This window comes from Phyllopteryx taeniolatus, chromosome 7 (genome assembly GCF_024500385.1).
Source record: "Phyllopteryx taeniolatus isolate TA_2022b chromosome 7, UOR_Ptae_1.2, whole genome shotgun sequence".
Classification (NCBI taxonomy): Eukaryota; Metazoa; Chordata; class Actinopteri; order Syngnathiformes; family Syngnathidae; genus Phyllopteryx; species Phyllopteryx taeniolatus.
This window is the reverse complement of record NC_084508.1, coordinates 4,866,332-4,878,752: the sequence shown is the minus strand read 5'-3', so window position 1 is coordinate 4,878,752 and position 12,421 is coordinate 4,866,332. Positions and strand designations below refer to the sequence as shown.

The following is a 12,421-nucleotide window of genomic DNA, read 5'->3' as shown; positions in this document are numbered from 1 at the left end:
GGGGGCTCCTCGCCGACCCGACGTCGCGAGCGGCAATGGAAGACGTCGGCGGGAGCGTCGCCGCGGAGACGGGCCCGCGTTGGCACAGCGACGCAAACTCCCGCCGAGGCGCCGCCGACACGGTAGGAAGAGGACGAGGAGGAAGAAGGTCAAAAAACAGCGAAGAAAAAGTCAAAAACAAGATGATTGACAGCTCAACTTGAGCTAGCGGCGAGGCTAACGGCTAGCAACGCAATTTCCACTCACACACACACACACACACGCTGGCTGGACCTTTGTTTTGCGTGTGCGTGAGGATGAAAGACGACGCAATAGCGTGGCGAGAGTGACGAACAGATGGCCCGCTGGCGCGCGGGGGCAGGCCTCCCGGCCCCCCCGGCCCCCCGAGTGGATTTCATTGATGACACAGTGTCACGTATGTTCAATCTTTCTTCAACGCAAAAAGTCGCTGGGAAGGTCGCGCAGAAGGACAAAAGCGCACAAAAGGCGAAGTGCTCGACGCGTCGGCGTTGCGAAATCCTTTCCAAATTCAAAGCTTTTCACATTTCCGCGATAAAATGTGGATTTTCTGCGCTTTTACCGCCACATTTCCACATTTTTCCACCCATTCAGATTTCAAACTGTTCAGCTGTTCAAACCCAATGATGAAAAAATGAACAATATGATATCATATTCAAATGGACCCATTTCTGTGACAGCCTCAAAAGTGTGTTGAAATATTTAACTGCTCAATACATTTTCATTGATATTTAGAATTGGTTATTTTATTCAGGTTTTTAATTTGATCCTTTATTCTAAATTCATTCCTAATGAATAAATATATTATCTTACAGTCAACCAATTTTGGGAAATAAAGTAAGACAACAATTATTCTTCACTCAACTCAACCTAATGAACTCTTCTAAAACGCATTTCAACCTTTATATTTGTTGAGCAATATTTGGTGCCGCGTTGTCCCCGGGCCCAATTTTGCCCGCAGCTGGTGGAAAGCATAAACTTCTTCTTTGGCTTTTTTGGTTTTGCGACACTAACGCACAAGCGCGCGACGACGATAACCGTAGAACGGGAGCCGCGCGGAAGTCGTCGCGGCGTGGCCGCTCTGAATCAGTCGGTGCTTGTCGCTTGCGCTTCACGGTGACTCAAAACAACCGCAGTTTGACCTTGGGACAGATCATTTCCATGATGTCATGTGGTAATAAACAAACAAACAAAAACAAACAAAAACGTCGTTTGCCAAATAGACAAGTTGGAAGGCAAGCAGTTTGCAGTTATGTGACTATCACGCACACACGCACACACGCAGAGTAACAGACGTGCAGTCGCTCGCGCACGTCTGAAGGCAACACACAAAACCTGACAGATGTTCACCACAAAACAACACGCACACACAGCTGGTGATACACACAACGACTCACACGTGCACGCACACACTTGCAAGTGGAGAAACACACACGCACGTTCGCAGCTGGAGAATTACACATCTATCACACGCGCGCGCGCAAGCGTCGCATTTTTGATTGAAAAAAGACAAAACAAATTCGGATTGATTTGACGTTGGGGCAGCGCAGAAGTGTTAGTGGCGTGTGCCTCATAGTCAAGAGCCCGCAGGTTCGAGTCTGCGCTGCGACTTTCCTGTTCGCCTTTCATTCCGTCGGCAGGTCGGAAGGTCAGAAGGTCAACTCTGAACGCCTGGAACGCACGTTTGCCTGTTTGTGATTGACTGGCGACCAGTCAGTCCACTGTGTGACCTATCATAGGACGGCGACCAGTCCAATCCAGCACACGTGAAAAACACGTGGAAAGGCTTCGAAGTGATGGAACTGTCGGAGGTTGTATCGTCAGTCAGAGGTTTCCCTCTAGTGGCCGTTTATTGTCATTACAGCACATCAATGGGACAGCAGGGGTCACGCAGAGGTCATCCAAAACGCAACCCCGTCTGCAAAATCAACATTTTATTAGTTTAACTTCATTTTTTATTATTATTCAGTGTTTGAAGAGGAAGTTAACAGTTAATTATTTTAATCACTGAGTCTCCAATAGTGTCTGAAAACAAACATTTCTTTGGTTATTGTTCAAATGTGTGAAATCAAATATTTCACTATTAATTTTCTTTTGATTCAAAGTTTTGAAGTAATTATTTATGACTAATTGTTTCAAATTCGGCGGCACGGTGCCCGACCGGTTACCACGTCTGCCTCACAGTTCTGGGGACCGAGGTTCAAATCCCGGCCCCGCCTGTGTGGACTTTGCACGTTCTCCCCGTGCCTGCGTGGCTTTTCTCCGGGCGCTCCGGTTTCCTCCCACATCCCAAAAACATGCGTGCTCGGCTCATCGAAGACTCTAAATTGCCCTCAGATGTGAATGTGTTCACGAATGCGTGCTTGTTTCTATGTGCCCTGTGATTGGCTGGCGACCGGTTCAGGGTGAACCCCGCCTCTCGCCCGAAGATAGCTGGGATAGGCTCTGGCACGCCCGCGACCTGCGTGAGGATAAAGCGGTACAGAAAATGGATGGAGGGATGTTTAAAATTCATGATGTTGTCACTTCTGTTTCAATGTCTTGACATTATTTTTTTATTGTTTAAATTAGATTTTGTGGCATCTGTTGTCATGCTTCCAGTAACCATAGTAACAGATGACGCCACAAGTTGCCCCCTGTTTTTTTGCCCCAGGGAGCGTCAACAAAGTCAAATTCAAAATTCAAGTCGACCGATGAATACAAATGCGATTGTGCTGGCATGTTTCTTAAGGTTGCCGGAAAAAAATGCGCAAATGCGGTCCAAGTACTCGCACGGTGTACTTAAGTTAGTACAAGTACAGAAAGAACTCTTGTAAAGTCTCAGTACTGATTCAACTCCTTCGGTCAAAAGTGGACAGACTCTGAAATGTACTCAAGTACACAAGTAGAAAGTCATTTTTGCAGCCAATTATTTACAACAGGTGTGTCAAACTCATTTTTGTCGCGGGCCACATCGTACACACAACAAATTGATGGAGACCTAGTTTTGAAATCAAAAGTCAATGATAATCATTTGTTCAACTATTGTTCAAGTTACCATAAACAGAAAATGCTTGCAATGTCTCAACGCTACTATTTATTGTCATTATTTTATGAGAATTTGAGCAATAATCATGGAAGTTGACACAGATGATTTGCTTTCGCGGGCCACATGAAATGACTTGGCGGGCCAGATTTGGGCCCCGGGCCTTGAGTTTGACACAGGAGTTTGATTTACAACAATACCCGTTTTGCTAACGTACAAATTCCTGACAAAGGTACTTCAGTATTTGGTTACTTCCCACCAGCGCAAAGGCGAAGTATTTAGGCCCGTTTACGGCGTGAGGAGGCTGACGAGCGCGGCGGCGAGGAAAACGAAGCATGGAGCTGAAGATGAAGATGAAGGACGGCCGTTCGCCGAGGAGGCGCACGGCGGCTTCGCGGGGGAGGCTCTCTTTCACCTCCTCCATCTCCTCGAGGGTCGGCGTCAGACTCCTCCTCCCCCTCCGAACGTTGAAACTCCTCCTACACCTCCCTCCTTAGACGGCTTCAAATACATCCTGGGAACATTTCCGCCTCCTACGTCTCCTCCTAAGACATCTTCGATGTTCTGATCACCAGCAGCTCCTCCTTCTACTCCTCATTTCCTCCATGCAACATTTCAGCCTGCTCCTCGCTTGCTCCTCCTCAGCATCTTCGTTGCAGCCCTCAACATCTTCTCCTAACCCTTCAAGTCTACTTTTCTCCTCCTTCTCACAACTCCCGCCTCGCTCCCCTAGATCTCCTTCTCCTCCTCCGACTCCTGTTCGGACCCACTCAAGTTCTTCCGAGCTAAACAGGTCTTCTCTTCTCCTGTGCCGCATCCTCCCATTCTGGCCTGCGTGCGCGCGCGCGTGTGAATAGAAGAAGAAGTGGGTCAAAACTTATTTCCGCAGAGTTTAACGAGAAGCACATGGATTCCTTCGCACATCGCCCCCCTTGACTTTTTGTGGGCCGGCCGCTCCCTTCTGGACTCCTGCCCAATAATGACGGACGAACAATGCTAACCGCTAGCACAGCGTACGATGGGCAACGTGCTGACAACGCTAACATCGGCACAATACAGTCGACATCCTCGCAATGCTAACTATTAGCACATCACGCGGACCGTCTACGCGAACAGCCATGACCGCAGATGGTCAACATGCTAACAACGCTAACCATCAACACAAAGGATGGTAAACAATGCTAGCATTAGCACAGCATATGACCATGAATATGCTAACAATGCTAACCATTAGCAGAGCATACAGAGACTCCGCATGCTCGCTCCCCACGCCCCCAAATCGGGGGAGCTTTACTGTAACTACTGTATATATCCATTCAACTTTTCAGACCAGGGGTGTTGAGGGGCTACATTCAGCCCAATTGGGTCTCAAGTGGGCCGGACCACAATATTTAATTTATTTAATAAATAATTTGGTGCAAATCATTACAAGTCCATTTTATTATCCATCCATCCATTTTTTGGGATGTGGGACGAAAGCGGAGTGCCCGGAGAAAAGCCACGCAGGCACGGGGAGAGAACACAAACCGAGATTTGAACCCCGGTGCCCGAGGACTGTGAGGCAGATGTGCCAACCAGTCGCCCACCGTGCCGGCACATTTTATTATATTCATTATAATATGGTCATTATCTTGTTGCAAATCATACGAGCAATCTAAAATTCCTGAACAAAAACGATTGAAATTTCAACAGTATTATGAGTGACAGCTCAAGGTGCATCTATAAATGTAGGGTTTATAAAACAACTTGTTAAGATCGAGAAATCATTTTCAATTGACATCAATTTCCACATCCATTTGGAAATCTTGACAAACTAATCACAACATACAAACTAAAGTGGTAAATATTCTGAGCGTGCAGTTATCCGCCTGCCTCGTAAATGTTTACATGAAAAAAACATCCAAGCGTTTCCCCCAAGCGACCTCTCTTGAACGGAAGCTGTTGACTGACATTCTGCAATATTCCGTGCCTTCAAATTCATTTTCGCACAAGCGTATTCGTCGGCGTGCGAAGATGACGCAGCAGCAATCCTGAGTATGAGCCAAAGTCATTGAGGTGGGAAGTGGTCGCCAGTGCGCCCCCAAGTGGTCAAAATCTGCAACAGCAGTTACTTTCATTGAAAAACTGCAGCGAGCGCCTTCTATCCCCGCGGGCCAGATTGGACACCCTGACGGGCCGGTTCTGGCCCGCGGGCCATACGGTTGATACCTGCATAAAATAATAAGAAGAAGAATAAAAGAACCGAGCAAAAGAGGTTTGTACGCCCGGCGGGTTATACCCGGGCCGTGACTTTTCTTTGTTCTCTTTTCCTAACCTCTAAAAACATTGCTAGCCACTAGGTCAGTCCTGTCCACTGGCAGTGATGTCACGGTCACGTGACCACATGGAGATCCCGCCTATGTCTCAGCTCGGTGAACAGATGTTCCTCGTTAGCGGCGTTGTTAGCACGGAGGACACTTTGACGGGCGAGCGGTCCGGTTGCTTCCTGGGAATTCCAAATAAATCCTAAAACTCTTTTTTTGTTTACGGCGGCGCAGGAGCAGGAACAGCAACGCTCCAATAAATAAATAGCAGCGAGCGTTTGGTGCAGGAAGTTGAGCCGCTTCCCCCGCAGGCGCCTTTACTTTTATTAGCTACAGAGATAGCAAACAAGTAGCCCCCCCGCATGAAAAGTCTTTGAAGGAGTCAGGAACAATCCATGCATTAGATCGCATGATGGCGAGCAGCTTTGTGCTAGCTTTTAGCCCAGCATAGTCGACATGCTCCATTTCAAGCATGTGACCTGCCGCCAACATGCTGACCTAGAAATGAGCTAACAAGCTAACGTGCTAACAGGCAGGAGGCTAACTGAGCAAGTAACTAGTGAACAACTACCCTGCTAACTTCTAGTCGAATGGAACATCTTGTGAGAAACTAGACAGCTAATGTAAGCTAAGTGATCAACTTGTAAGCAAACTAGCCAGCTAAATTGTGAGCAAATTGAAAAGGAGTGAGAGAACTGGCCTGCTAACATGAAAGATAACTGAACAAGTGTCTATGGGGAAATTGACCTGCTATCTTGAGGACTAGAAGTAAACAAAGACCAAGCAGAAGTCTCTGTTTCAACTGCTGACCTAGAAATGATTTAACAAGCTTGTGTGCTAACTTGCAACCTAACAAGTCAAAAACTAACCTGCTCTGCCAACTTCTGGGCTGAATGAACAACATGTGTGAAACTAGCCAGCTAACTTGTGAGCTAATTGAACAACTAGCGAGAGAACTAGCCTGCAAACATGTGAGATAACTGAATAAGTGTCTATTGGAAAAGTAACCTGGTAACTTGTGTGTAAATGTAAACAAGAGCCAATCAGAAAGGGTCCGTTTCAACCATGCCAACACACTGACCTAGAAACATGCTAACATGCTAACCTGCTAACGTGCAGAGAAAAAAGACAAGCCAGGCCAATGGTGAGGGGAGGGGGAGAGTGGGGGGCTGCACAGGTGAGGGGGGATTGGGGGTCGGGGGGGGTCAGTAGAACAACAGGCTGCTCTCAGCGGGGGTCCCGGGAAGGTATCCATTGCATCCATTCCACCAGCTTCACCGCGTCACCCGACACCGCCAACATGGAGGACGTGAGTGTCCGGGCACGGAGGCGGGGCGGGGGTGGGGGATGGCACAGCGACGTTCAAAGACAGTGATGTCATCGGCTGCGCAAAGTCGAACGTTCTGTTCGAGTTTTGAGGTCCAAACGGTGAATTCCTTACCCCGCCGAATCGCCGGCGGGGCCTTGGCCTCCTTGGCGCGGTTCCTTCGCATCAGTCAATCTGCTCTCGTTTTGTCATCCTGGCGCCTCTGAACGCCACTCGGCTCACCGCGAGAGCAACTGAAGAAGCAGTGACTAACTCTCCTGCTAAATGGCGAGCTTGTTGCGTGTTGCTGTTGTTGTTGTTGTTGCAGTCGTCATTGTGGTTCCGTGTGAGCGAGCGGCGGTCTGCTGAGTTCTACACAAACGGATCAGACCTCATCCTAATCAGTCACACATCTGCGCATCCCTAATTGTTTCCATCTAACTTCCTTTCTCCTCCTCTTCTTCCTCGTCCTTCGGCGCTCGTTACGTTTGCAACACGACGCCGGCCGGGCCTTCAACTCTTCTGTCGCGCTTCACTTCCTGACACAACCAGAACCAGAACCCCAGCCTCAACCAGAACCAGAAACTGTGGACCAAACCTCGGCGAAGAACTCAGCAAGAAACTAGCCTGCTAAACTTGTCAACGGAGAAGTCAGATAACTACTGAAAAACGGGGGGTCAATCCTGCTCTATATTTGCGAACTAACTGAATAACTAACTCGTAACAAACTTGACAGATAACAAGCAGCTGGTCAGAAAACTAGTCTGCTCTGCTAACTAGTGACGTCAATCAACAAGTAACTACTGAAAAACTGCCTGCTAACTTGTGAGCTAACTGAACAACTAGTCAGAAACCTGCTACCTAACAAGTCAGAAAACTAACCTGCTCACTTGTAAGCTAACTATACAAGTCGCTAAAAGAAAGCAAGTAACTAGTAACTAACTAGCCTGCTAAATAGAGAGCTAACTGAACAACTAGTAACAAAGTGGCCTGCTCTATTATGAGCTAACTGAACAAGTAGTGAAGAAATGAGCCAGCTAACTTGCGAGCTAACAACTAACTCGTCAGAAAACTAGCCTGCTAATTTATGAGCTAACTGAACGACTAATGAGAAAACTAGCCTGCTGACTTGTAAACTAACTAAACAAGTCACTAAAGAAAGGTAACTAACTAGTAACAAACTAGCCACCTTTCTTGTGAGCTAAAATCACTGAACAGGCTACTAGCAACAAACAAACAAACGTGTGCTAATTAGGATCAGATGATAGATTAGGTGTACGATTGTACGATAGATTAGGTGATAGATTGGACGTCGTCTCGGACAACGGCGCCTCCGTCCCTCCCTCGCGCGTGTTGGCGGAGGAGGAGGCAGCTGTAGCGGAGGGCGCGGGCGGCAGCGGGGGAGTCGCTTGCCGGGTCGAACATGCTGCCATGGGCCTCTCCAAGGTGACCCCTGGAAAAAGCTGGCATGAATAGCTGCACCCGCCCGGGCCCTACTGACCGCCATCAGGCAGGACCGCCACCCACGTGGGGAGTGGGGGTGCCTGCGAGGGGTGTCTGGACAAACAGACAACGTTTTAGAAACACCGTACTGAAATCTACGAAATTCAAATATGAAGTACATGGATTATCTATGAACACAGTACAGCTAATGATGCTAAGTACTTAGATGCTAGCACAGCCCAGCTGCCTCCCCCCCACCTCACGGTGGTCCAGGTGACCCCCGCCCCTCACCCCCCATGCTGCTAACAGCTGCTCGCCCTGGTTTCCCCCGGCATGGGGACATCAGCGTGTTGGAGGAGAGCGGGGGGGGGGGTCAGTGTACATCTGTAAATCATGTGTTCCCGCGATCGCCTTCATTAGCTTGCGTTTCATTAGCTCACCAGCGGTAACGAGGCGCTAACGCAAATGAAGAAAAACGGAGTCCTTGAACGACCTCGTGCGCACCAGGTGACACATACCTATCAGCATTAGCATTAGCATTAGCGTGGTCTTATTTTATGAGATGACGAAAGGTTATCTTATCTCCCAAAATAAGACCACGCTAAGGCTGATGCTAATGCAATGCTCTTATTTTGGGAGATAAAATGACTAATAAAGGTGATTCCACACTAACGTTGATGCTAATGCTAATGGTCTTATTTTTGGAGATAAGAAGACTAATGAAGTTATCCGATCTCCCAAAATAAGACCGTGTTAATGCTTTATGCTAATGCTAATGGTATTATTTTGGGAAATGAAATAAGATGAAGAATAAAGGTTACCTTATCTTACAAAATAAGACCACGCTAACACTAGTGCTAACGAAAGATGTGAACATCTGGCAGCTTTGCTTAGCATTGTTGTCCAACTTAGCATTGGATCTAGCTCAGGGCCATAGTGTAGCTTCGCATTATAAAATAGAGTAGCATAGCATAGCTTAGCGTCGTAGTGTAAGTCACAACCTCAGCTGAACCAGGTGACATGCCCCGTCCCAAAATAAGACCACTCCAATGCTAATGCTAATGCACGATGGGGAACATCTGGCGGCTTGGCATCGTCGCTGCGCTTTGGCGAGCTAAGTAGCGCTTTTAGTGTTTCCATTTGTTTGATTGAATTAATAAGCATTAAAGCATTAAAAAGTCCAATAGGATTAAAGGGACAGAACGCGTCTTTCCACAGCTGCTCGGCTTTCATGGGAAAGCATCCTGTCAATCGCACTTTCAAACACTGCGCTATGACCTCACTTTCACCTCATGGAGATGCGCGACATGCTAACAAATGCTAGCCAGTAGCCGCCCATCATAGAGATGGTTAACACGGTAACAATGCTAGCATTATAGCCTATTTTTACGTCAGAGACTGGGCCAGTTTTGGGCGCCAGTCATAGCACTGGAGCTAAGTTTATCTTAGCATTGAATTCTACGTGAGCATTATGGCATAGGCGAGCATCATTGTCTAATTTGGAATCGGAGTCTACCTGAGGGTCACCGTGTACATTAGCAGAGTAATAGACCACCTTCATGCCACCTTTGGCCCACTTCAGATTTACCTTCGGACCATACAGGAACCACCGAAGGACCGCCTGGGCACAACTTCAGGACCACGCGAGAGCCATTCGTGTCAAAATATGGGTTTGAGGCTGGTTGTCATGGTTACAAGGAAAGAGCACAACCCGGGGGCTTTGGGTGGGGGTCTCGGGGGGTCGGGGGAGCACGTTGAGGAAGTTGAAGCAGACACGTTTAATCCCACAATTTCCTGATGGCTAATCTGGCTAACGCTAACACGGCCCGAGGAACGCTACGTGATACAACATGTTGATACAACATGGCGCATGTTTGTTGTTTATTTGACATTTGGACAAACAAACAAACAAACAAACAACAAACATTTGACCAATCAGTGGGCAGGGGAGGGGCTTCAAAGCACACAGCACACACACACACACACACACACTGCATACAAGCACGCGCACACGCACGCACACTCACGAGCATACACAAATGCACACTCAGAGGAAGTCACACGCGCACACACATCATAAAAGCACTCTCGCACATGCATGATGAATATTGCGCTCAAATAATAACATTTTGAAAAATGAAATATGATTAAATTATGTACAGTTTTGTCATGTTGACATTTGTAATCGAAAATAATGCTGTTAAAAAGTCCACAGAAAAAGTGATTTTGGGTGTAACGACGTGGCGGAGGTCCCAAAAAACGTGATGAATTCATGAATGAATATGAAAGCATTTTAAATCTACGACATCATTCGAGACGCGTCGATCGTCATGATGAGAATTCAATTTGTTTTTTATTTTCTTTCGAAATAGTCAAACGCGTGCACGTGCCACTCTTGGGAAATAAAATCAAGGCAACAGAAACGGAAAGTGATTCCTTTTCTTATCACGACATCTTTACATTTTCATTTCACAATTATTCATTTCATGTCATGGAATGGAATGATGGCGGCGTCGATCCCTGATGGCAGTCATGTGGATAATTAACAATGATGAAATCATGACATTGACAAGAGCATCGAAAATTATTTCAGTAATATGAACGTTCGAAAATGTTCAACTAGAAATATAGAACAGTTCACTGTCCGATAAAAATCAGAACGGTCACGTGCAATCATTTACTTTTTCATTTGTTTGGTTTCATGCCATTTGAAAATGTTTAAATATCAAAATAATACACCAAATCAGATCGATTAAAACGGGGAGATAATTTATTTACATTCAGGTAAAAGAAAAGAAACGGTGACGTGTAATCATTTTTTATCTTTGACATTACCGCAGGAAAATTAATCACGTGTCAAGCTGAGCCGAGAAAACATTTAGAATAATATGAACATCTTCAATCATGTGACTGCAGTAATATGACTTTGAATAATCTTAATGACATTTTTAAATACAATATTATGTTGTCACATTTAGGCGTTGCTATTAAAAGAAATCATACAAAGTTAGACTAAAATGAAAATACCCAACATCCTATGTATAAATAACATCATTAAAATAAACAATAATACGTGAATAATAATATAAGTGATAATACAATTCAATTAAAAATAGATGGAATACAAATGAGTCACCTAAATTAATTTGAAGACGGAAACGTTTCAAATGCACCTCGAAGTCGCACTAACAATTATTATAATAATCATAAAACTGTCGTGATATTATGCATTCTTTTCCAACACAAAAGAAAGAAAAAAAGAAAGAAACAAACAAACAAACGTTCAATTTCACTTTAGGAGAAATAAAAGACGAGTCACGCGCTCCTCCGCGGACCCGCACAGCCACCAAGTTGACGCACACACACACACACACACACACACACACACACACACGCGCGCGCGCCCGTACAGTTTGGTCAAACATTTTTTTTCCTACTTAAAGAAGTAAAAACTGCGCGTGCGTGCAAGTGTGCTGTATTGTATATGAGTTCGTACAGTATATCATGTCATATCTACTGTATATAAGTATAGCGCGCGCGCGCGCGTGCCTGCGTGCGCGTACTCACCATCCACCAGGTCCTGGCCGAGATGTCGTAGCACAGCTGCCATTTGACGGAACCTTCCGCGCTTTTTCCCGCCATGGCCCCGTCAATCAACCTCATGGGTGCGCGCGCTCGGCGGCAAAAGTGATTGACAGACGGACGCAACGTGCACGCGGACCGGCGGACGGCACGTGCCAGCCAGCGAGAGAAGAAGACACCGAGAAGAGGATGAGGAAGATGACGATGATGATGATGATGATGAAGCCCAGGAAGTTGTCATCGGGCAAGGTGAGACACGGACACGCCCCCTCCCGCCGAACCCCTCCCACACACACACAACCAACACTCACGAACACACACAAACGCCCATACACACACGCATGCAGATACACGAATGCGCACACACTAAAAATACAAACTTTTTAATGCCACGCAAACGCAAGCACAAGCACACACACGACCATAAATGCACACACACACGCACGCACGCACGCACGCACGATGTGACGATGGACAAGATGATACGGAAAGCGAACGGCGGCCATGTAAGTGCAACTAACGTCGAAAGAGACCAATTGACCAGGAGCTCGCTCATTGTGGCGATGACGTAAGGGACGCGTCCACGCAAACGACGACCGCAATTGGCGTGACCATAAGGACGTTCGCCATTGCGAAAAGAAATCTGCATTGCATTGTGGAAATCGCGTATGCTCTCGTTCGTTAGCGTTAGCAGCTAGCTTTGCGAGCGATGGCGCAAATAGTTCCACGGCAGGGTCTTCCTTT

General features: G+C 46.7%; 1 protein-coding gene across 4 annotated transcripts in view; it reads right to left on the bottom strand.

Annotated features, from left to right (window-relative positions):
• The window catches only part of nfia (nuclear factor I/A), a 41,092-nt gene extending 29,299 nt beyond the window's left edge, over nucleotides 1-11,793 (bottom strand). For all 4 annotated transcript variants that reach the window (XM_061779472.1, XM_061779471.1, XM_061779473.1 and 1 more), the window contains exon 1: nucleotides 11,663-11,793. In XM_061779472.1, the coding sequence (XP_061635456.1) occupies nucleotides 11,663-11,758 (96 nt within the window). In that variant the 5' untranslated portion in view covers nucleotides 11,759-11,793. The remainder of the gene's footprint in view (nucleotides 1-11,662) is intronic.
• Between the last annotated feature and the right edge of the window lie 628 nt (nucleotides 11,794-12,421).